Source organism: Meles meles, chromosome 2 (genome assembly GCF_922984935.1).
Source record: "Meles meles chromosome 2, mMelMel3.1 paternal haplotype, whole genome shotgun sequence".
Taxonomy (NCBI): Eukaryota; Metazoa; Chordata; class Mammalia; order Carnivora; family Mustelidae; genus Meles; species Meles meles.
In genome coordinates, this window is record NC_060067.1 from 92186401 (window position 1) to 92212636 (window position 26236).

The following is a 26236-nucleotide window of genomic DNA, read 5'->3' on the forward strand; positions in this document are numbered from 1 at the left end:
CTCTTTTTTTTTTTTTTTTTTTTTTTCATAAACACTGATTCTGACAAACAGCTAGGGTCCCCCAAAGTCTTATTTTCTTCATATTCTCATATGGTGTACTATGTTATATACCTCAAGCAATTACATTTTAAGAAGGTGGGTATTACACAGTAGAGAGGGGAGTCAACTTTTTTGGCATTTAACTCTATGAACTCTTGTTTTGACTAATTCTTTTTCATACTGATGAAGGTAACAGCTAACATTTATATAGTTCTTAGCAAGTATCAGGCACTGTTTTAAGAGGTACATACATATGGCAGATACAGTGTGGGAAGAACATTTGAGTGTATGCTAAAAAGAAATAGATTAGAGAATATGTAATCTTTTGCAAAAGTAAGAACTGAAATCCACTGTTTTATAACTGCATTAAAAACTTCACATGGGGGCACCAGGGTGGCTCAGTGGGTTAAGCCTCTGCCATCAGCTCAGGTCATGACCTTGGGGTCCTGGGATTGAGCTCCACATCAAGCTCTCTGCTCAGCAGGGAGCCTGCTTTCCCCTTTCTCTCTGCCTGCCCTCCCTGCCTACTTGTGATCTCTGTCTGTCAAGTGAATAAATAAAATCTTTAAAAAAAAAAAACTTCACACAGAAAATAGCAATTACTTAGATTTTCACTTTTTAAAAAAATAAATGTTCACTTTTCTCTCTCTAATCTTACTTGTCAATGCATGTGAAATAGAAAAGGGCAAGTTTTAATCTCATTTGAAAGTAGAAAAGCTAAGGCACAAAGGAGTTTATTAGCTTGTTTAATGTACAGAGTCCATAATGAACACAGAAATTAAATGTACCTTTTGACTTTCAATCCAGTACATTATGATCTTCACTATTACTCAGCCTGTTATAAATAAAAACACCTTCAGAAAAAAACACCCCTTAATTCCTCAGTGGCACTCAGGAATAGCACTCTAAATGAGTCAAGTCAGACAGTAAAATAATGGCAATTAAGTGGTTAGGTACTTACCAATTTCTAGCTTTAGTGCAGGCTCACATTTTTTCACAATTTATATCCTTTCTAATATTAATTTCCACTATTTATTAGTATTAGAGATCTGCCTATCATTTGCTAATGGAGTGCCATTGCCATTACCCCTCTTTGAAAAACTGACCTTAATATTATGCCAACTTGACGGACCAAGAGAGGGAGCCAGACTCAAGAACAGCCAGTCTATCATAATTTGGCCAGTTTATAATCTCTGTGCAGAGAGAATGATACAACAAACTGAACCTTTAGAAGAACCCCTCTTGGGGCTCCTGGCTGGCTCAGTCAGAAGTGCCTGCAACTCTTGGGGTTATGAGTTCAAACCCCATGTTGGGCATAGAGCTTACATTAAATAAAAGAAAAAAACTTTCTTTAGGGAGTCTCAATTTGAGAATACAAAATTTGTAACTGGTAGGAATGAGAAAGGTTTAAAGAGGGCAGACCGTAAGTAAAAATTTGTAAGTATGCCAAAGAACCATCAAGCAGAAAGCAAAAAGGGCAATCAGAAGTGGTTGGAGTAGTAAAAGCTGAAATATTTACACGTGAAATATGGTGTCTGGGATTTGCTTCAGATTGCTTCTTCCCCAGTCTAGGATTGGGGAGACGGGGGACCGGAGGTGTAATATGTTCAACAAGATTGGTTACAAGTTCACAATTGTTACAGCTATTGGAAACTACCCAACACAAGACAGTTCCACTGGGTGCCTAGTAGGAACATAGGAATTCATTATACTTTTCTCCCTACATTTGTATATTTGAAACTTTCCATAACACAAAAGATAAAATTATTATACCTAAATACATGTATAGCTCCAGAAGCCAAGCCTTTCCCATCACTCCACTGCTATCACCTTGGTTGGTATCACAATGATCTTTCCCCAGGATTAATATAACACCCCGAAAGACCCTCCCAAATTCTACCTTTCCTTCCTTACCCCCTTAGTCTCTTTTCAACATAGTAGCCAGAAGCATCCTTTAAAAATTTAAATCAGATCATACCACTCTGACAAAACCCTGCAGTGGTTCCCATTTCATTCAGAGAAAAAGCCTATCTTCTTACAATTGCCCATGATCAGGTCCCCTATTTAGCTGACAGGCATTCCTTTTTCATGGATTGTCCAGGGGAATAATCCCAAATGGAGGGAACACCCTGGAGCAAAGGCCCTGAGGCAGTATTCAGACCTAAAGTTGAAGAACACAGAAAGTGCAGGCACCCTGGTAGCTCAGTTGGTTAATTAAGCGCCTGCCTTTGGCTCAGATCATGATCCCAGTGTCCTAGGATCAAGACAGGCATCCTGCTCAGCGGGAATCCTGCTTCTCCCTCTTCCTCTTCCCCTGCTTGTGTTCCCTCTCTCATTATCTCTTTGTCAAATAAATAAATAAAATCTTTAAAAAAAAAAAAAAAGAAAGAAAGTCTAGAAAGAGTTCCAAGATCATCTAAGCTGACCAAAAATAGGAGCAAGGGTCGGGAACTACAGACTGACTCAGCATTCCTAGAACTGAGGAATGATGTGATAAAAAGAAAATGGGTTTTGGAATCCTACAGACCTGCTTAAACTCTTGTCTTTCTGCTTATTAGAAGTCAAATTCTGAGCCTCAATTTTTTTTTAACTTGAAAAATGTGGAAAATTGTAATGAATTTCTGCGACTGTTTTAAATTGAGGCATAATATATAAAACATTTAACATGGTGCTTAGAATATAGCTGGTATTCAATAAATCTAATAGGAACCTGTACCCTTCTCTTGGAGAGAAAACAGAACAAAGTAATCTTTGGTAGATTGAACAGACAGGACAACTCTTTTCACAAGATATCCTTCACCAAGCCTATATGGTAGAGTGAGTGTTGGCCTGGCAGGTGAGAACACTTTGTTCCGCTCCAATCTGTGATACAACTAGCTGGGGACTTTGGGTGAGTCACTTCATCTTTTCAGAATTGAGTTCAATTTTTTTTTTTTAAAGTAGGCTCTATGCCCAAGTGGGGCTTGAACTCATGACCCCTAGATCAAGAGTCATCTGCTCTACTGACTGAGCCAGCCAGGTGTCCTAGTTTAGTCATCTTTAAAATAAAGCAATTGGACTAGATGATCTCTAATTCTCTCACAGTACTAAGATTCTATGATGTCTGGGGGTGCCTGGGTGGCTCAGTTGGTTAAGCATGTGACTCTTGATCTCAGCTCAGGTCTTGATCTCAGGGTTGTGAATTCAAGCCTTACACTGGGCTCCATGCTGCATGTGGAGCCTACTTAAAAAAAAAAAGAAAATTCTATGATGCCTGAATAACATTCAGTGATTCTTCCTTTGACTAGCCCTTTGGTGTGTGTCACAGGACAGTACTGAAATAACAGAGCAGGAGTGGGCAGAGAAAGAGATCTTTTAAGTTCATGAAAGCATAGCTGGCTTCCTGCACGAACACCCTGTATGGGCTCAGAAGGGCCTTTGTGTTTGATTTAATGTGCTGCTGTTACTGTCTTAAAAATCTCAATAAGATTTTGAACAAGATGTCCACATTTTCATTTTACACTGGGCCCTGCAAATTATGTAGCTGGCCCTGTTCCTGTGAGCTGACTATGAATAAATGTGAAAGATATTTTTTGTGAGCAAGTAGAGACTGTCTGCAAGAGATCCCTGGGAACCTAAACAGAGGTGACTGGGTGGGTAAGGCAGTTGTCTGGGGTACAAAGTAAGTGGGAGGGAATTTGGGGGGGATCAGTAAGGGAGGAAGGGCACTGTGAATGGATACTTCAAACAATTTCTGAAATGTTTCTTTACCTTCTGCTGCTTGCTTTCTCTGAATATAGTATAAGACTGCCATCTACTGGTCACTGGTATGAACTCTTCCAAAGACTTCCAATGCAGGGTCTTTGCATTTCAGTGTCCAAAGGGTGATCCAGAATGGTTTGAGTGAACATATTTTGCAGCTAAAAACAATAATTATTAAGTGCTTCTAACTTCCAAACTATAGCATTAAAAAGATGGACCTTTTCTATCCCCCTGAACAATCCCTTATAACTGCTTTCCTTGATTTAACAAAAAAAAACCCCCAATTTTTAAAAAGTAACTATGTGCCTGAAATCAAACTTTCAATGATGAACACTATTAGTACAGATATCCTGGTCATTAAGAACTTCCTCGAATGAATTCAAATTCTCAGGTTCATCTTAGGTCTGAATGCCAGAATATCATCATCGTCTTTAAAACTGGTCATGTAAGAGCAGATTTGTACTTTTTTTTTTTAAAGAGTTTATTTATTTATTTGACAGACAGAGATCACAGGTAGGCAGAGAGGCAGGCAGAGAGAGAGAGGAGAAATAATATAAATAAGGAGAAATAAATAAAATCTTGAAAACAAAAACAAAACAAAACAAAACAAACAAACAAAACAAGTCCAGGGCACCTAGCTGGCTCAGCAGGAAGCATATGCAACTCTTGATCTTGAGGTCATGAGTTGAGCGTCATGTTGGGTGCAGAGATTACTAAAATAAAATTAAAAAGAAAAAGTCCTTTAGGTGAAAGAGTATATGCTTTTTTTTTTCTTTTAAGATTTTATCTATTTATTTGACAGAGATCACAAGTAGGCAGAGAAGCAGGCAGAGAGCAAGGAGGAAGCAGGCTCCCTTCTGAGCAGAGAGCCCGATGTGGGGCTTGATCCCAGGACCCTGGGATCATGACCTGAGCCGAAGGCAGAGGCTTTAACCCACTGAGCCACACAGGCACCCCAGAAAGAGTATATGCTTAATGCCATTTCTTGGTTTTGCTTTAGAAAATTTTTTATACAAGATATGAAGATAACAAGGGTTATTAAAGGACATAAATGTGACACAGGACTTCTCTTCAGCACATCCTTAGAACAGAAAAACCTGAGTGCAGACGGCGCTTACTTCACATTCCCAGTTCATTTGTGGTCCCATAGCACAATGTGCTCCCCAGTATCATACCATTATTCTGTATTCAATTTGCTTGACTGTTTCCACTAGTCTATGAGGTCTAGGGGAGTGAGCATTGAGTATTACATCTCTACTCCTTTCCCCACCATGCCCCTTTAACATCATAGTAAACATTAATAATTGTAAATGAATGAATGGATGGGCGTGCTGAACAGCCTCAACCTCAGCAAGCCAGCCTTCATCATCCTATACTCTGAGAACTTATACACAGAGGCTGTACTGAGGGAATCAGCACGAGCTATTCCTATACCCAGATAACCTTATTCTGAACCAGATCACCACCATCCTGGCCATATCAATTAGGCCAGATGATCCAAGGACAGTCAATCTATAATACTTGAGAGCAGCCTATAATATGAGAATTTTGTCTAAGACCAATCATAGTACTTAATTAAGCCAGTTGGGGGCTCTTCCTTGGAAATTTGACTTCAACACACAGAAAAAGTCATCAGCTAGAATGGGGAGAACTTCAAAGGCACAGAGGGAAATGTAGACAGTAGAGGCTGTGAGGCAAAGGGCGGACATGACTGCAGTCCAGTAAAAAACTGGATAGAAGACAAGAGTATGAATGTAGGTTCTTAGAGGCAGAAATAATAAAATCTTGCTTCCGGTGGATAAAAGTATAACTTTGTTCACCATTGCTTCCTTGGACCCCAGGTGGCCAAGAGTACCTATTTCTTTAACCAAATATGAATTAAGCACCTACCATGTGATAGATGTGACATGAGTTTAGTGGTAAATAAGACAAATCTATTTCCTTCCCATGGAGCACTGAATCTACCTTCAAAGGTTAGAATTTAGACGTAGAACACTGACACTGAGCAAATACAAACAACAGTGAAGTTGTTACAGAGAAATAGTGTAGCCTCTCATAGGCACAGATAGTATCTTGAATTATATTTTCTTTTGGACTCTTTTTTCCTAAAATGCCTGATTATATGGCCTTTCGGGAATTCCAAGATGCCTAACTTCCATCCAAGATTCTTTTCATTCTTATTTTCATCTGTAACAATACATGAAAAGGCTAGTTCCCAGGGTCTACAAAATCTTCAAAATCCAAATCTGCTCTAAAATACAAAGAGGAAACTGCAAAATCTAAACAAACAAATGTTTTACGCACAAAACACAGCACTAATTCAGATGCATTCAATGCAGCTCTTACTACCACTACAAGTTAACACATAATGGTGTTTACAATATGCTAGGTATTGTTCAAAGTGCTTTATAAAAATCAGTTCATGTTGGGATGCCTGGGTGGCTCAGTTGATTAAGCATCTGCCTTCAGTTCAGGTCATGATCCCAGAGTCCTGGGATTGAGTCACAGAGTCCCCCATTGAGTTCCCTGTTCAGCAGAGACCCTGCTTCTCCCTCTGCCTTCCACTCCCCTTGTTTGTGCTCTCTCTCTCTGACAAATAAATAAATATAATATTTTTAAAAGAGTATCTGCTCATGTTAATCCTCAGAACAACTCTGTGCAATAAGAACTAGTATTACTATCCTGATTTTACAGATGAGGAAATTGAGGCAGAGAGTGGTTATATAACTTGGCCAACGTCAACATCCAGTAAGAGGCTGTACCAGGATTTGAACCCAAGCAGTCTGGTTCTAGAGTTTATGTGTTCTAGAGTCCAGATTCAGTTTAATTTAATGTGGTTATAAGTAAATTTTTTTCCAAAATATCATCCAGCAAATATTAATTGAACATTTATTATATCTGGGTGCTGATCTAGCTGTTAGAGATACAAGAGTGAGCAAAACAAAACAAAACAAATCTATGTCTTCATGGAGGGGATATGGATAATATACAAGAAGTAAAATATATGGTACATTAGATGGCATAAATAAATATATGGTACATTAAATGAGAAAATAAACCCAGGAAGCAGGATGAGGACTGCCTCGGGTGATACTGGGGATACAGTTTTAAATGGGATATTCAGGGATATAACCCGAGCAGGTGATGTTTGAGCAACAACTTGAAAAAAGTGAGGGACTGTGTCATTCTAAGTATGTCTTATAGGATATTCAGTAGATTAAGAGGCCTGGGTTTGGATCCTCAGACCCAAGACAGTATTAAAATAGCTCTGGAGTTACATTTAGTGGCTTTCTGGGATTTACAATATAAAGGGCCTAACTAGCACATTCTGTGAGGGCTCCAATCTGCTAGCTTAGGAAGGGCAGAATAACGCAACTGAATGAGCATTATTAAACCAGCAACAGCCTCCTCACTTATTTTGAGCTGGAATTTGTGTAGGATTACTTTGTGACTTGACAATGTTGAAAACCTCATGAACTCATTCTTCCCATTTTCTGAAGTCAATAGAATATTTTACTCTGCCCGAGTCACCAAGTGATGTAGTACAGTTGGTGGAATATCCCATATATGTCTGTTAGGTCTGATGATTTATAGTGTTGTTCAACCTTTTTTTTTTTTTTTAAGATTTTATTTATTTTAGAGAGAGAATGAGTAGGGGTTGGGGCAGAGGAGAGAGGATCTCAAGCAGACTCCACACTGAGCTAGGAGCCTGACATGGGTCTCAATCTCATGATCCCAAGATCATGACCTGAGCAGAAATCAAGAGTCAGATGCTTAACTCACTGAGTCACTCAGGTGCTCCAAGACCTGCATTTTCTTACTGATTTTTTTTTTAAGATTTTATTTATTTATTTGACAGACAGAGATCACAAGTAGGCAGAGAAGCAGACAGAGAGAGAGAGAGGAGGAAGCAGGCTACCCGCCAAGCAGAGAGCCCGATGTGGGGCTCGATCCCAGGACCCTGGGATCATGACCCGAGCCGAAGGCAGAGGCGTTAACCCACTGAGCCACCCAGGCACCCCTCTTACTGATCTTCTGTCTAGATGTTTTACCCATTATTGAAAGTAGGGTATGGAAGTTTCTATTACTGTAGAACCGGCTATTTCTCCCTTTAATTCAGTCCTTATCCTCTTCATATATTTTGACTCAGCATTTTCTTTTTTTTTTTTTTTAATTTTGTTTATTTATTTGACAGACAGAGATCACAAGTAGGTAGAGAGGCAGACAGAGAGAGAGAGAGGAGGAAGCAGGCTACCTGCCAAGCAGAGAGCCCGATGCGTGGCTTGATCCCAGGACCCTGGGATCATGACCCAAGCCGAAGGCAGAGGCTTAACACACTGAGCCACCCAGGGGCCCCTGATTCAGCATTTTCTTGGTTGCTGTAAACCTTTGACTATTTTTCAGAGTTCTGACAAACTTGCTTCAAATAGTTTCTGCTTATTTTTCAATGTTTCTGGAGGCCTGGCATGGCCTACTCCACCATGAACATGTGTCTCCCAAGGTGACTTTTGGACACAGCTTTCACCAGAGTAGAGAAAAGGTAAATCTGTTTTCCAACAGGGCATATTTATAGATATGAACATAAAAGCTGACCTTCTCCAGGAGGGGCTTGAAGCCTCATTCCCTGCATGCAGCTCTTCCATTTCATGCTAGCCCCTGAGGAGTCAGAGAACTCCATGAAATGTAGTTTGAAAAGCACTATTGTAAGTCATTATAACCCCCTGATAGCTATGTGCCTGGTGCTTATGGTCTGGTATTAGAAACAGTCAAGTAGGGATGCCTGGTTGGCTCAGTCAGTTAAGCATCTGCCTTGGGCTCAGGTCATAATCCCAGAATATGGAAAATGGAGTCCCACATTGAGCTCCCTGCTCAACAGGGAGCCTGCTTCTCCCTCTGCCTGCCACTGCCCCTGCTTATGTTTTTGTGTTCTCTCTCTCTGTGACAAATAAATAAATAAAATCTTTAAAAAAGAGAGAGAGAGAAAGAGACAGTTAAATAGACTATCTCTTGTTTTTTTTAACTTACTATTTTCAACAAACTATCTTCCCAACTTATTTTTTTATTGTGTTATATTAGTCACCAGAAAATACATCATTAGTTTTTATGCAGTGTTCCCAACTTCTAATGCATTTGTACTGAGAAAATTTGGAAAACAGGAAAAGCACAAAGAATAAAATGATCTGTGATTCGATCTTACAGAGATAACTGCTGTTAATATGCTGACATTTTTCATATTTATAAAATAAGTCTAATTCTGGTTAACATTTTACACATAGCAGTTATCAATTTTGCATCCATTTACTTAACACTGTTATTCTATTCAAGCCTATGTTAAGGTTGTCATGTCTACTCTTGGATGCCTATTATATAACTTTATGAGGGAAGACTTTTCATGTGTTGACTAACCTGTCAATTTTCACCGTCAACAAATGTCCCTTCCAACACCTTTCAATAAAACAAAAACAGGTTGGTCACTCAGTTGATCAGCATAATGAGATTTCAAGATTGTAGATGTCAACATCTTGTCATCTATGCTTACCAATTTAAGCCTGGCCCTATTGAAGTTGTTTTTAAACTTTTAAAAAGCAGCAGAATCCCTTCTTTATTTTGAAATGAAATCTTTTATGAAACCCTAAAATTTAAATACACAAAACTGAGCTTTTATGATTGAAGTGTGCACATGTGTATAGGTAGAAGAGGGTAGGTAGTTTGTTCAACAGCCAACCCTGCTTGGCCTTCCTAACACCAAAACCATGATGCAGAACCTCTCCCGGCTCTGGGACAGAGTGTATGAATATCCCATTGTTCTGTTAAATGTCCTCAGTCAGTGCCTCTAATGAATTGAATGACTATTGCCCCACCCCCCATGGCTCCTCAGACAGTGCCTGACACTCGGGAGGCATTCAAAGAGTATTTATTGAAATTAAAGCCAAAGAGTATTTATTGAAATTAAAGCCAAGAAATTCAAAAGGGGGAATGGGTTAGTGCATACCTATTACTAGTACTTGAAAACAAGACAAAACAAAAAAACCTCAGAAAGTATCCCCACTGAGATACTCAGAAAGTATCTACCACTGAGAGTGGTAGATAAGTAGTAACATATCTTAGTGGTATCATTATACTATTATGTTACACCAGAGGTAATTCAACAAGTATTTTTTGACCAGGATTGTAATAATGGTTGCAGAATACAACAAAATATAATTGAATAAATATTTTATTGTTTTTGTGTTCAAGGTACTGTTTGAGGGACTCGGGAAGCTATAAAGTTGGTAAAAGTACAGTTTCCCTTCTAAAGGATACCTAGTACTCTAATAGGGGAGAAAACTTACATAACATTGTGCTATAAAACAAGACAATGTGCCAGACAATCTCAAGAAAATTCTGCTGTTTTTTGAGTTAAAGGTAGAAAATTTTGAAGAATGACCAGCCCAGGAGATAGCCTCATCCATAGGTGGCTATTACGCAATGCAGAGAGTAATAACTAATGCAGAGGAAGGTTAAAAAAAGAAGAAGAAGAAAAGTATGGAAATAAATACTTCACTGCCTTGATCTTGAGAAGATAACCCTCTCCCCAAGAAGAAAGCTTGATATACAAAATAGAGACAAACATGAAGTTTTCAAAACTAGTATGTTAGAAATACTGAGAATGGAGAGATCAATGTGAATTCTAGAGGGAAACTTTATGAAGTTGACATTTGAATTGAAAAAGGATGGGTAGGATTAGGTTGAGTGGGGAAGCATTACAGGTTAATGAGAATAACAGGCACCAAAGCCCAAAGGCCAAGAAGAGAACAGTTTCCATGAAAAAGATGGAAGACAGCAATCTGGCTGGAACAAAGGGTGTCTACTGGACAGGAGGTCGGCTAAGTAGGGTGGAGGTAGATTCATGGTGGGATACATGGATGGCAGCTGCTGTAGGCCAAGATGAAGATAAAAGGGAAGCTGCAACAAATAGCAATTAGCTATGATAATGATGCAATTCTCAGAGGAAAATATAATAGAAGTGTATAGCAATGATGATAGAAAACAAAAACAAAAACAAATGGATAAAATTCCCAGAAGACAGAGAAATAACTTGCTGTACCAATCAACAGGGTTATTGGAATGCTCATTCAATTTGGAAAGTAGACAAAAATGGAATGAAGATAAGAAAGGGATAACTTAAGAAAAACCCATGTTTTCAGATGAAAATTAGCAGTTTTTTTTTTTTACTGTTGGAGAGGTTACTCTATTAAAATTAGTTTAATTCCTAGAATGATCACATGGATGATTTATTATATGGACATACTAACTTGACAGCTGCCTGAAGAAATCTACATTATCACCTTAGGTTAAAGCATAATTTATCACCTCCCTCCTAAGAACTTAATGAACTTGAACTTCAGAAGTTTAGAATGTCTTCCTAAAAATATCTAGCTTTGATCTCATTGTTAAGGCATTCTCATACCCTATCTTCACTACCCTAGCACCAGTCAAATAAACTGTGTTGACAGTATTTTGAACGTGCTGGATCATGGTTGCAGTATAATAACTCATTTCGTGGTTTCTGGTGCATCTTTTTCACTTGGACATATCAGGCAGAAAAGTTTAAGGAGGTGGGGAAAATGCTGAGTTCCTACCTCACTAACAGTGTACCTGGATTTCAGTAAAGTACTTTCTTTTAAATTAAATTGTTTTTAATTTAAGGGCATCGCAAATTCCACCACATACTCCATATTCATTTCTGTCACGTGGAATAATCAAGAATTACTGGAATTTTAACAAGGGTGAAGCCAGAAGAGGGGTGACAGGCTCTTTCAAATGAATTTAGTCCAAGTGACCCCTCCCTGTTTGCATTATTTGCTCTCCCAAATGTGACAGACCTATCTGACTCAAGAGGCAGACTCTAGTACCAACATCACTCACAGATGAGCATGTGACTCTTTGCCAAGGACAATTTTTTTTTTTTAAGATTTTATTGACAGACAAAGATCACAAGTAGGCAGAGAGGCAGGCAGAGAGAGAGGGAGGGAAGCAGGCTCCTGGCTGAGCAGAGAGCCCGATGTGGGGTTTGATCCCAGGACTCTGAGATCATGACCTGAGCCGAAGGCAGAGGCTTCAACCCACTGAGCCACACAGGCACCCCATCCAAGGACAAATTTAAAACCATTTCAAGCTATTTCTAACAATTTCAGTAATTTTTATCCACCCTATTTCAATAAATAGAAGCAATTGATTCAACCTTGCCACTGAGAAGAATGCGTCCATCATTTGCATGGGCAATAGTTTACTTGTCTCCACTAATTTTTGTAAAGCTTCCATGTCACTTACCATCAGGGCCTTTTCCGATCTATTACCAGCCTATAATCTGGGCTACAACACACAATCTAGCTAATTTTAGGTAATGGTCTTCTCATTCCCGGAATCTACAAAGCAAAAGGACAATAGTATTTGTCTTTAAGGTAGTATACTGTCTTTGTCTCTATTATTGGGTAATTGATTTGGAGGTAAATTAGAGCAAGGTTGAGCATCTATAGAACAGCATTAAAAATGCTGGATTTGGAATCAATTTTAAGCTTTATAAATTTTTTTAGTAACCTTAGACTATGTAATCCTTTTGTGTCTCATTTTCAAATTCTATTGTAAGGACCTATTTAGAAACTGTCCCTGCTCCCCTTCCCCCAGGGGATTTACTTGGAAACAAGTCCTGGAAACCAGCTCCAGGTAACAAAGCCCAGATACAAGGGTGGGTCAGGCCAGGTGGAGACATCCAATCAGAGGGGGTTTGCATACTGTCTTCTAGCTACCAAAAAGTAGGGACCCCCGCCCTTTGGGAGCCTTTTTGGCACCAATCCTAATCAAGGTATAATAGGCTGGTTCTAATGTCTACTAGGGTAAATTGTAATTCAATTGGTCACCTAGCATCACTGTGGAGTTTCCTGTGTGTGTTACAATTTCATTGGCCACCTGTGCGTGGCCAGGCCTAACCACATGGCCTTTGCCCTTAAAAGCCAGTCGGTACAGGAGAGCAGGGTCACCCTCTCTTGTAAGAGGTGCGTCTCCGAACATTCCGTTAGTTTCTTTTTTTTTTTTTAGATTTTATTTATTTATTTATTTGACAGAGAGAGAGATCACAAGTAGATAGAGAGGCAGGCAGAGAGAGAGAGAGAGGGAAGCAGGCTCCCTGCTGAGCAGAGAGCCGGATGCGGGACTCGCTCCCAGGACCCAGAGATCATGACCTGAGCCGAAGGCAGCGGCTTAACCCACTGAGCAACCCAGGCACCCACGTTCCGTTAGATTCTTGATGCTTGGTGCGAAATAAAGCTTTGCTTGACCTTCGCTTTATATCAGTCTCGCTCCTTTAATCACGGACCAATTATTGGGGCATAATACTATAAAATAGAGTAATCACAGCTTTGAAGAAGTTTTATGAATATTTAGTGGTACACAGTCATATCTTCATTCATATCACACTAAAAGAACGACTAATACATACCTGTGTTTACTGAATAATCCAAGATTTGTAATGTGACAAGGTAGAAAATATTTAAAATTGGAGTCATCAGGGAAAATCCAGGCAGTATAGTGAAGGAGTTCAGAGCATGTCACCCCAAAATACACACACTAAAATTGGTATACTATATGTCCAGGGAACAATAGGACTGACAAGGCCGCTAAATATGCAGCCCAAAATAGAACTCCTTCCCTTTTTCCACCCAATTTATAAACCTGCCTTTATCCCTGACTGATATTATTAACTATTCAGGCAAATACCCTACAATCTTGAAAAAGACAAAGGTATACAAATACCCTACAATCTTGAAAAAGACAAACAATTAGATTATACATTGGGTCAAACAGACTTTCTGTGGCCCCCTTTCTTTTGACCTTTTGGCTTGTATTTATTTCCCTTCAGATGGGACATATGGGTAGATGGGAGATAGTTAAGGAACTAAAAGATAATGCATTCTTCCATGGCATCCACAAATTTTCTAACCAAATTATCTCCCAGTGTACTACTACTTATTAATCTCACCAAGTTTCTGGATGAAACCAACATACCTCAGGAAATCCTCCAAGGCCCACATTGCCCCTTGTGGAATCCCAAAATGGATCTCATAGCTTTATCTCCAGTGTCAAGCTATTCCCACTACTTGGTTATCATCTGTGTATTAGTGGGTGGACTGAATGTTACCCAGCCAGAAGTACCAATGCCGCAACAGTGGTGAAGAATTAGTAACTGAGATTGTTCCTTGTCTGGGCATTCCTTTATGGATTGGGTCAGATGAAGGAACTAATTTTACAGCAGAAATTAACCATCTGCAAAACTTTGGGGTACTCGTTAAAATTTCACACTCTGTATCATCCCTAATCCTCATGGCAAACAACATAAAAATCCAAACATCAAAAGGACTTTAGAAATAATCTGTCAAGAAACTGGATTTAATGTCCAGGAGCAGTAACCTCTGGACCTTATAACATCTAGAATACTCCAAATAGAAAACATAACATCTGTTGAAATAATGTTTGGTCACCCTATTCCTACTGGCATCTCTAAACCTTCTATTCCTTGATTGAGTAAACATTATAGGGGTGTAAGTGAAAAATGTGCTATTGATTTGATGTGGGCGAGAAGCGAACAGTCAAAAATAATTCTTGAGACAGTGAAAAAATAGGTTTTTATTATGGCAGGGGACAGGGCCTGTGGGCAAACAAGAGCTGCAATGTGATTGTAAACAATGACTGAGTATATACTTCAAGTTGGAAGAGGGAGAGATAAAGGAAGTTTCCAAAAGGATTTTCATATATTAAAGAAGACTTACAGGATCCTGGAGGTCAGACTAATGTCAAGCTAAGGCTGCTTTTTGCCTCTAGCAAAGCACTAACATTACGGCAGTTGTGGGTTTCTTGAGGAGTGTCCTACTCCGCCTGCCTCAAGAATTTGTGAATGGACTGCAAGTTGTAAAGAGATTTAATTTTATCTACAATTCTTTTGCCTTTGTTCTCCATGTCACTATGACTAGCTATATACAAGAACTAACTAGTATAAATGGAGCATATCATCAACAGGTAAAAATGGCATGGGCTCTGCTGACTGGCAAGCTTTGCCATCCCTTTTGACCAGAAGACTAGATGTACAATGACGTTTCTAGAGGAGCACACACATTATCACTTAACTGAGAAGACCTTTATAAAGGACTACTAACGACTCACACTGCTATCAAAATAAAAGAAAAATCCTTCTGGATTCACACAAGCCCTGCCAAGTTAGACCAGGATCAGCACTCCCAGGACAACTGGAAGACCATTCCTAAGGTGAGCTTAAAGTAAGGATTTCCCAGGCAAATTCCCAGGTCCTAGAAGCAGACAAAATCATGAAGTAGACAGCTTTTCTCAAGATCACAGATCAAGAAACTTCACTTCCACCTATTTTCTCCCCCACTAGGTCTTCCTACTCCCAGAGGAAAACAAAAAAGAGAAAAAAGGGGCGCCTGGGTGGCTCAGTGGGTTAAAGCCTCTGCCTTCGGCTCAGGTCATGATCTCAGGGTCCTGGGATCAAGCCCCGCATCAGGCTCTCTGCTCAGCGGGGAGCCTGCTTCCTCCTCCTCTCTCTGTCTGCCTCTCTCTCTGCCTGCTTGTGATCTCTCTCTCTGTCAAATAAATAAATAAAATCTTTAAAAAAAAAAGAGAGAGAGAAAAAATCTTCCTTTTAACAAAGCTTCCCCTATCTTTAGCCAATTATTAAAAGGCTGATTGGAGGGGCACCTGGCTAGCTCAGTCCCATGGAGCACGCGACTCTTGATATGGGGGTTGTGTGTTCAAGCCCCATGTTGGGTGTAGATATTACTTTAAAATCTTAAAAAAAAAAAAAAGAGGCTGACTGGAGAGACTGTCTCAGTCTAACCTACTTTCCCTCTGATCCTCTACTATAGGCTGTCCTTCAAACTGGTTCTCACTTACTAACTCTTACTGTTCCCTCAGCAGGTTATGCACAGACCTGACATCCCCTTAAACACTTTCCAAACCCTGGCCACATTAACTAATCACTCTGGTTTTTGGTAATATCAACATCTAGATCATGCAAAAGAACCTGAAATTAATTTTTATTTCTGCCAAGAAGACCAACTGGTGGGCTAACTCTGGAAAATGGATGCATGACAGGTTATGGCACCCAAGGCCAAAAAAATTATCATTCTTCTCTTTTTGTGAGTCAGTTGTACATGGAAAAATCTCTGTGGAAGCTCAAGGACTGTCATTTGCTCAGACATTAGCAAACACTTTTTTTTCCCTTTGCACTGAAAATCACGATGGTACTGAACCTTTCCCACATGACATACCAAGGCAATACTACAACCAAACTTTGTGGTCTGATTCCACAGGTAGCATCCTCAAGCCTCTCATGAAGGTCAGAAATGGTCTCATTACTGACTCTTAATGCTATCAACACCTGGCAAACCACCAGATTTCACAGCAGGCTCCAAAGCCACCCTTGTGTAACCTGGGAGCAGCTGTACCGCCGAAGGCCAAAAATTACATATTGGGAACCCCAAAATTTGCACTCACCTGGTCACGTAACAAAACTAAGCCTTACAGCTGCTAAAGCCTAATTGCAGGCCTCTTCTATCTGATCTTTCGCAATCTGTTCTGCTCCTATAGACTGACAGGGATACACGGAAGATGGAAATGAGCAGGTGACAACATGACAGGTGACAAGATCACCAAACCCCAACTTAGTAAGTCACAAGTTTCATTCTGACCTTATCCATGAACAATACTGGTCTTTTTATCTTATGTGATGATAAGGTAATAAAAAGTTCCACCTAGATGGTCAAGAGGATATGGACTCAGACTCCTGACACTCTCTATAACCAGGTACTCCACCTTAAATGCCAGCCAAATTACAAACTTGGGTTCCTTTGATCATAAAATAGAGCCACATAAATATACTAGACATGATGTTACAGAAAACTGGCTTGTATATCACAATTCTAAGTTTTTATGAATATTGACCTCCCTTTTCCCAGGCTTTGGAACTTACAAGTTGGAAAGGCAGTTCTAAATCTTTCCATAGAAATGGAACAAGAGTTCAGTATCACCACACAAACACTGGAAGCCATTCTATGAGAAGTTAATAATTTAGGCTCTGTTATACTCCAAAGGTACCTCACCCTGGACACACTGACAGCCAAAAGGAGAAGCGTATGCAATCATTGCTGAAGAATGCTTCTTCTTTGTAAACTGCTTGGGACAAATAGTGCCTAACCTGACCCTTTGAAAGACAAGATAAACGTCCTCCATAAGATAAACGAGGTCCAGCCATTCTGTTGGACTGACCTATTTCCGGGGACAGGAGACTGATTTAATGGGTTATGAGGAAATGTGCTTGGATTTGTCATTTCCTATTTATTCTTATTCTAATCTATGTTCTTCTTTCCCTTTGCAGATAGATCCCTCCCCACTTGGTTGCTAACCCAATTCTTTCCACAACCACCAATGCAGCTTTTTTTTTTTTTTTTTAACCAATGCAGCTTTTATGAGAAACATCTAAGGAATTTTCAGACAGAGGAAATGAAGTTCAGAGCATGTCACCCCAAAATAAACACCCTAAAATTGGCATACTAATTAAATTAAAGGAGCTTGAGAAACAGTAGGTGCAAGAGGGGGCACTGCGACTTTCCTGAATTCTTCCTGACAGGAGATAAAACTCTCAAGGGAAAGATGCCCTCCCTCTACCAGAAGGAAGAAAAACAGTCTTATCACCAGAGATGGGGAATCGGGCTGAGAAATCCGTGCAAACCAACCTTGTTACACTAATGTTTATCTTCCTAGTCATTCTTCCACAGTTTGCTACCCCTGACCCAAACCCTTTGTTTCATGTGATTCTTTGTCTAAAAGGTATAAAACGTTCTGTTCTGGTTATTCTTTGAGTGTTCATCCTCTTGCCAAGGTTCTCACCTACATGTTTTTAAAAAATTTAATAAAACTTATGTGCATTTCTCCTATTAATCTGTCTTATGTCAGTTTAATTTTTGGACCCTGTTGGAGACCCAAAGAGGGTAGGTAGAGAATTTTCCCTCCCTTAAAATGGTCAGTCATTTTCTTTCTGCTAGCACTCTAATCTCATAGGGGACCACACTTCCAAACCTTTGGGTTATTCTTAAATTCATTCCCATGAGGTATACGCAACATTCTCATGATTTGCTCTCTGGCCCCCTAAGAAACTCATGCTCATAACGACGTCTGTCTCATTATAGCTTTTACAGGATTAAATACGTGTAACGTGTTATATACATAAAACAAAACCTATCAGAGGGAGCCCTAAACCCTTGGTATAAGGGACCCCAAAGAGCAGGGATAAGGAAAGGGGACCACGGGGAGTGGCTGGGTGGAATCCATCACCTGACAGGAACCGGACTTGATAGTGACTTCTGGCGAGGCCGGCGCCTTTTCCTTCCAGAGAAACCTGTCTAACCAGCTTTTCCCCAGGGTGCAGCAGACTGCTGGCGGGCGGACCAGTTTACTCCGCTTCCGGGTGGTGGCCGAGCTGCCTGCCGGCAGTCACGGACACAGCGGACTTTCGGGCGGCGCCTGCGCGTTGGGAGAAGAGGGCACGGGCCCGTTTCCGGCGATGAGGAACGCGCATGCGTAGGCGGCCAGACTGGGGCCAGTTTAGGGCAAGGTGAATGCGGAAGTAGGATACTTGTTTTTTTGGCTGCTCCGACTGTGGTGGGGTGCCTGGTGCGAGATGGAAGCGGGCGATGCCGCGGAAGATGCTCGGGACGGTCCCCGGCAGCGGCGAGGCTTGGATGAAGCTGGGAGGCAGCAGCAGAACCACGAAGTGCGGTCTCAATCCCGGGCCGACCGGTTTCCAAAGCATTCCTACTGGTTGGATCTCTGGCTCTTCATTCTCTTCGATGTAGTGCTGTTTATCTTCGTGTATCTTTTACCATGGTGAGTACTCTGAACGCAGAGTTGAACTGGTAGGGAGTTTACCACCACAGTTTGGGGTTGGGGGGGAAGCAAGGTAACCGAATTCCAGAGAGTATGGTATGCCCAATAATATAGCTGGTTAATGACGGGGTCGAGAGGCGGGTGGTGTTGGGGTCGGGTTGAGGCTGGAATGAAAGTGTTCTTCCTTGGCACCTCAGTGAGCGTCTTCAAGAGGTGTGGAAGAAACTTGGCTTCATTATTTTTCTTACGTTTTGGAATGAAACGAGCTGGGTTTGAGTATCTGCACTACCACAAAGAAATTAAAGAAGTTATTTAACTTTTCTGAGCTTTATTTTTCCATTTACCATTTGGGACCATAATAACAAGGTCATGGGGGTGTAGGGAGGATTAAATGAGTATTTTATCTAAAAGCGATTCGCATTTTTGCCTGGCAGCAGTAAGCGCTTGACTAAAGGTGTTGTTACTATAACTATAGTTTAACCTCCGCTAGGCCAGGTAGGTATCTCAAACAGGTCCAAGCCTGAACTCTTACTAACTTCTTACCAAAATGTACTTATTTTTCAGTGTCCCTATTTCAGTAAACGTTAACTTTATTCATTCAGTACTCCTTCCAGAAGCCTGGGACTCTGATTTTCCTTTTTTTCCTGACTTTTATTTACACCCACACATCCCAAAACACCCAACTGTTGATCACAAAATTTTGTAGGTTCCACTTGCAAAATCCTTGCTCTCCATTTTCATTGCCACTGACTCTGAAAAGACACTTTTGGAAGAGGATAAGGGGAGGAAAGTTAGAGAAGGCGCCGGGGAGCAGAACAAGAGGGACAAGGATGAGGTGATAGGACAAGTTCAGGAGAGAAGCAGTGAGCTGAAGGGCGGGCCTGTGGAAGAAAAGCAGTGCAGCTCATTTTGACATTAGGGAGCTCTCTTGGACTTTGGAGTTGTTAACTTATCATAAATTAACTTTTGTCAATCATTATGCTTACGAGTTTGCATTCCATGATAGGCAATTATGTCTTCTTTCCCTGCCCCAAAATTTTGGCAAAGATTGGGGCATGACCTCCTTGTATCTAAGATCCTATTGTCACTGATTTCTTGGATAATGTGGCAGATTAGAAGGCAGAGGGCTGAGTGGGGTGAATGGAAGAGGTGGATATTTCTATAAAATACTCTGCCAGACTATTTGTGGAATTTTCACTCTCCTCTACTTCCCCTCCTTTTTTGGTAGAGACTGATACCTCAAACACAGTGTTTTGGTTTTTTTTTTAAAATGAGTTTTCAGCTCTGGATAGAAAATGAAAAAAAAAAAAAAAAAAGAAGAAGAAAGAAAATGGAAGCGGTAGGAGGAATAGTCCAGACCTTTTTTTTCTCTCTTATCAATACGTAAATCATTTAGGAATAGGAAAGTGACTGAGACAATCTAGATTTTCAGATATTGGGTCTAAAGTATTAAATCTGGAAGGAGGAAACATTGTTGACAAATATTTGGTTTTTACAGAATGGTTTGCCTGATGTCTAGATTAAGAAGTTGACTCCTGGAGTGGATTCTGAAAATGACTACAAACTTCTTGAACGAAGAAGACAGGGTTGTGCAACAGAATTTCAAACTCTGAGGAACTTTTCTTTGATTTTACATATTCTTGTTACTCCTTTTGGGGACTATATTAAATGGGTAATGATCTCACCCATTCATAGCAAAGTTAAAATTACTCTGATGCATGTTTAAAAGCTTTTCAAACATCTGATGGCTTTATAGGGGCTGAATATTAAAGTATTTATACGTAAAGGTTTAGGGTATTCATTAAGAAATATGGTAATGTCTTGCCTTTAACAGTTTGAGGGTTAGCCCGGTATAGTATGATGCAAAAATGTGGCAAAATATTAAGGTGAAGTATTTAAAAATAAATTACTTAAAAACAAGGGGGGAAAATGGAGTTAGAGCTGTACAGAAAATGCAGGCCCACAGTGTACTGGCTGTAAGTAACAGTTTAATTTTTAAATTAAGTGGGCCTCTGTTAACAGTTACCAGATTGATAAAGTCCCAGAGAAAGTATATACTATCCAACTGTGCATGTCCTCTTACCTGATGTCCCTTCCTTCCTTTTAAGTTCTTGAACTTCCCTGAAATAGGAGGACTGTGTTTGAAACCCATTTTTTATTATTGTAGTTGTATAAAGAATGCTTGCCAAAATATGGGGCTTTTTGTTTTGTTTTTTAAATAATGTCTGTACCTTAAATACTTCAGCAAAGTCATTTCAACAAATATTTGAGCACTTAACTCTGGGCCAGGTATAGTGAGCAAAAAAGACAAAAATTTTTTGCCTTCATGGAGCTTGCATTCTTTTATTTATCTAACAGTATTAGTAAGAATTTACATTCTAGGAGTGATCAGCTAGTGTTTAATCAGAAAGGTCACACTTCCAAAGCAGCTACTAAAAGCCCTTCGAAAGCTATTCCTATTACGTAACAGATACTCCTTTATGTAATGGATGTTAGAAATGGGCTCTTATTGAAATTGGTGACATTTGATACATGTGAATTGCCTAAATATTTTGAGGATATTCACCTCCCTTAGAAATAGGGCATAGATCTGGTAAACTCTATACCTTCTCTCTTTTAGAATGACTTTAGAATGAAATCCAGGACTGATTTTGAAAGATTTTTTAGTTGCCTGTTGCCAACTACAAGGTAACAATTACGCATCCAGGGTATTGCATCTACTTGAGAGAGAACCTTTTATGCAGAGGTTGATGCATCTAAAGAAACACAAAACTGGAATTTTATTGAGTATACCAAACAGTATGAACTGTTTTTCTGCTGCTTGCTAATAATTTTGTCCAATAAATGTTTATTATGTAGCTAAATTTGGTCTGATTTTGGATTTTGCATTTGTTTAAACAAATTACTTGGTAAGTAGCAGGGTTTGGAAAGGATTACCAGTTCTCATGTAGCTAATGTTGGGTCATACACAAAATTTTACTATCCATACTATGTTTCTGAGCCTGAAATCAGCCGACTGCCACAACTACTGAATATTCTGAAAATTTCTAGCAGAGGGAATGTAGTAAGGTCTTGCTGTTATGACATGACTGTAAATGGCATACAAAAATGGTTCCAGTAGGAGGGCTGAATCTTTTCTACAGCTGATGAATAAGAAATTATACCTACTGTGCCATCTCAAGTTTAGTGAGTCCTTACAGCACCCACTCCTTAAGGCTAAATGGGTAAAGGGTAACTAACTGGGTAAGGCTAAAGGATGAATGGGACACCAAGAAAAGTTGGCAAACTTGCTATGATGAAAACAAAGAATAACATCAATGTTTTAATCTGATAAATTTTAATCTTTGTAAATTTCAAAAACTTAATTTCACATAAATGAAATGATTATTTTAATAACCATTTGAAACAAACTGGCTGACCAGTTATTGTGGCAAAGTCTTTAGGATTTAGGAGTCTGTGAACCTGAAAATTTAGGATAGAAACATCTCCATATATCTAGTCCCTAAATGGCATGGGGATACATTCAGAGACTACAGGATTATTTATTTAAGGTCTTTAAGGTTACTTAATGTAAATTATGTTCTAGGATAAGGATCATCAAACTGTGGCCAATGGCCCAAATCTGGCCTACTAGCTCTTTTGATCAGGCCTGTGAGCGAAGGATGATTTTTACATTTTAAAATGGTTGAAAAAAAAAAATGACTATGTCATGATGTAAAAATTATATGAAACCCACGTTTCAATGTCAATAAAGTTTTATTAGAACACAAACATGCCATTCATTTACATACCATTTATGGCTTCTTTCACTACAGTGGCAGAACTGTAGCTGTTTGTTACAAAGACCCTGTGGTCCACCAAGACCAAATTATTTACTATCTGGCTCTTCATGGAAAGTTTGCCAACTCCTGTAGGAGCCCTGCTTTAGACCTCACTGCAGTTACACTTTTAGGAGCCTCTAGTGATAACATTTTATGATTAGTGATAGTCCAAGTACCCTTGAACTTTAAGTTGATTTACATTTCTCATAAAATACATAATCAACGTGAGGAGAGGAAGTCATAATTCATGAATGCACAGAAAAGTCCAAACATGTTAACTTAAAAATCAGTTTATCTTAAAAAAAATTCTGAACCGAAAGAAACTGATTTCACAGAAAAATAGAACAGTCTGAAGATACGTATTTTGAACATTACAATAATTATTGGTTGCATTAGTTCAGAAGTTACATAATTTTATAACAAGAAGAAAATACCTATAAAAATTAGGTACTCTAGAAATTCATTTTATGTGTGAATAGTTAGTAATTATGTATTCAAATCTATATTTGGAGTGTTGAACCAACAAAAACAGTTTCTGGTTTTGTTAGTACTATTATATGATTCAGGTAGTTTCAGCTGGACAGTACTTTTAAAAAGAGCCAAAATGAGATATTTCTATTTTGATGTTGCAACTCAAATGTTGAGTTGAAAATACATATCTATGAGACTTCTGTTAAATATGAGATATTAGTTTATAGGTGTCAAATAATACATTTTTAACTGGACATCTTGACCAAATAGAAATCTTAGAAAAAAACTAGAAAATGTTTTTCAAAGTTTCTAAAAATGCTTGAAACCCATTTTGTAATACTTTACAATGTTATAAAAGCAGTAATTAAATACAATATTTCAAATACAATTTTAAAAACTTTACAGTATTTACAAGCCTTCCATACTAAAAGTTATGTTAAAAATAAGCTTGCTTAAAAGATAAAAGTTTAATATAGTTCATATTCAAGTATTTCTAAGTTAAGAGAATATAAAGTAATAATCACGTACTGTTAACGGTTAAAAAAGGCAAGTAAAAACTTCTCTAAGTGGAAGACAATAATTGACCAAGATTCCTTAACTGGGTAAGATTAGGTTTTTACAAGCAATTATTTTATAGTTATCTACAAATACTCATTTTTAATCATTTTACATTTTAGAATATTTTAATTTATGGAGTTGGTCAAACATTAAAGGTAGTAATCAGTTTACAGAATTATATGTATAAAATTTATTAATGTAAGAAAATTTTTAATTTTGCAGTTCTCAATTTTCCTACATGGACAATACAACACTTAGCCACAATACGTTTACCAACTTAGTACAAAATAAAATGACAACTAATGAAATAAGGCAATTAATGTAACTTAATTTCATTTAGAAGGTCATCATGATAATGGAAAAGTCTTTTATTTAAAGAAAAAAAAAAGCCCTCTCCATGAAAGTAGGGTAAAATGACTGTTTAGAGAAGAAAAATGGAAGGGATGCTCAAATTAATACATTTCATTAATACTAAACCCTCTATATGAAAGTAGAAATTGAATCTGGAACCCAAAAATACTCGGATTCAAGAATGTGAAAATCATTAAAATGGGTTGACAACCTATAAAGAGAGGTTAAGATGATAGCAGGAAAAATTTAGGCAGTCACAGTGAGATCCCCAGTGGGCCCTAAGTTAATTCCTAACACTGGTTATTAGCAGCCCAAAGTAAACCAAACCAAAACAAAACCTTTCACATTTCATATAAAATTAGAAAAAATGTAACACATAAATATACTAACGTTAAGGATTTCACTTACTTTTAGCTTACATGGCTGAAGTAAGTTTATGATATAACAGAGGCCTAATTTATGTTAACTAGGCATTATGCAGATGGAAGTTCTAGGAGCAAAATTAAGTTTCTTCTCTTCTGACCTTAAGAATTTAATTTAAAAACTGCTTTATCATTAAGGCTTCCCCCCTCCAAATGCTATCATTTCATATGATACCATATGAATATATGCTTCTAATTCATATGATAACCATATCATGGGTTGATATTTTTTAAGACACTTAAAGGGATCATAGGTAGTAGACTATCACAGAAGTCAAAAACAAATGGGTGAAGCCCTCTTTTGGTTGGTTACCCATTAGAAAGTGCTTCTTCATAAAGCAAATACTGCTTTGACTACACAAACTATGTATCACCTGGTATTTTTCAGTTAGCATAGCTTACCCATCTATAATATGTGAGTACTGGTTAGTTTAATACTTATGGGTCTACCAGCCACATATAATGGAACAAATCACATTTTTATTTAACTGCAGCAGTGACTTTTTGCATACCGTCTATTTTCTGTTTTGCAGGCACACCAAAACTATTCAAAGGGAATTTCTAAAATACCCAATAAGTTGATCAACATAAATAAAATATATATATAGAAAATTAATGTGATTAATAACTTTAGAAATGCCATGGTTTTAGTTTCATATATCACCAGGTTTGGTCAGTTGATTCCTATTATATTTTCATGGCCTCTGAGAAGTATAAGCTTACCAGTTTCATCACTTATCTATTACAGTGTATACTATGTTTATACCTCTGCTCAGAAGGGCAGTTTGAACCAAGACTGTTGTGTAACACAGGTGCTAGCCCTCTTTCACTCTGAGATAGTGCATTATCATTACAAAAGCTACCGCTCTCTGGAACATGGAGTTTGGGTCTCTGGTGGTATTTCAGTCTGTATGTATCAGTCATGCAGCTATCAACTGAAAAATAGGTAGTTAATGAAATGGTCTCATTTGGACAGGTAGAACTAGACTCTATTTCTGGTTGGCAAAGTGCATCAACAACTGTACCCAAATCTGCCTGAAAATCTTTAGTTGAAAAGCTTGATAGGTGGTTTGGTGTGTTGCCAACAGCCTCTTTTACTTGAAATGTTTCCTTAAGTCTTTCATCACGCACATATGTACCCATTTCTGAACCTGATCCTGAATCCAAACTTAAACTGTGCTTTGGAAGACTAGAAGAACTAGCTTTAAACATCTCTGTAAGTTTGACATTAGGTGTGGGATTGTTTTGCTTTGACTGTAGCACGCTGGTTATAGCATATTTCTTTGGTGGCAAAGGAGGTGGTGGATTATGGCTAACTGATTTTGACATCTGACAATCATCAGACCTGTAGGCTGACTGAATTATATGTTCCCTGGACAGAGAGTTCTCAGAACAACATTGTTCCATCATAGTTTGCTGCTGGAAGAGGGGAGAAGTTTCTGGCTTTAACCCAACAGGTCTCATGTGTGAAGACCACAATGAAGATGATGAGACTACTTCATTACTGTTCATTCTCTTTCCAGGAGCAGAATTATCATCATGAGAAAGTAAATCTGTTCTTTCAGAATTTTCTGCATTAAGCCACTCAGAAAATTTGCATTCACTTGAGGTTTCAAGTTTCTGTTCACCTGACTGGTGGATATGCTCTCTTGCTGCATTGTCCTGGAGTATCTGTGTACCTGAAGAAAGGAATAATTTTCCATTGTTTTCACGTATATGTGACCTGTAACATAAAAATAAGGACAAAGCTAAAACACCATATACAAATAGGCAAAATTGTAGGAAAAACAAACTTTTGTCCTGTAGTTTAACTTTTCAATATACACCAATGGGAAGATATTTGTAACCATTAACATTTTACACTCTGACTCCAAAATGTATGCCAAGATACATGAATGT

General features: G+C 38.7%; 2 protein-coding genes and 1 long non-coding RNA gene across 5 annotated transcripts in view; 1 reads left to right on the plus strand and 2 right to left on the minus strand.

Annotated features, from left to right (window-relative positions):
* The window catches only part of LOC123931831, a 44925-nt gene extending 26654 nt beyond the window's left edge, over positions 1-18271 (minus strand). Inside the window, exon 1 of the long non-coding RNA XR_006816309.1 lies at positions 18163-18271. This is a non-coding gene — a long non-coding RNA (uncharacterized LOC123931831). The remainder of the gene's footprint in view (positions 1-18162) is intronic.
* Positions 18272-18382: 111 nt separating this feature from the next.
* Positions 18383-21578, plus strand: C2H4orf3 (chromosome 2 C4orf3 homolog). The gene is made up of 2 exons (XM_045989433.1): positions 18383-18714; positions 20213-21578. Coding segments are annotated over exons 1-2 (207 nt in total). The 5' UTR covers positions 18383-18508; the 3' UTR covers positions 20214-21578.
* Positions 21579-22453: 875 nt separating this feature from the next.
* Positions 22454-26236, minus strand: part of USP53 (ubiquitin specific peptidase 53) — a 67803-nt gene continuing 64020 nt past the window's right edge. For all 3 annotated transcript variants that reach the window (XM_045989375.1, XM_045989365.1, XM_045989355.1), the window contains one exon: positions 22454-26060. In XM_045989375.1, coding sequence (XP_045845331.1) covers positions 25073-26060 — 988 coding nt within the window. In that variant the 3' untranslated portion in view covers positions 22454-25072. The remainder of the gene's footprint in view (positions 26061-26236) is intronic.

Coding starts and splice junctions, on each gene's coding strand:
- C2H4orf3 (XM_045989433.1), top strand. CDS start 18,509: ATGGAAGCGGGCGATGCCGCGGAAGATGCTCGGGACGGTCCCCGGCAG.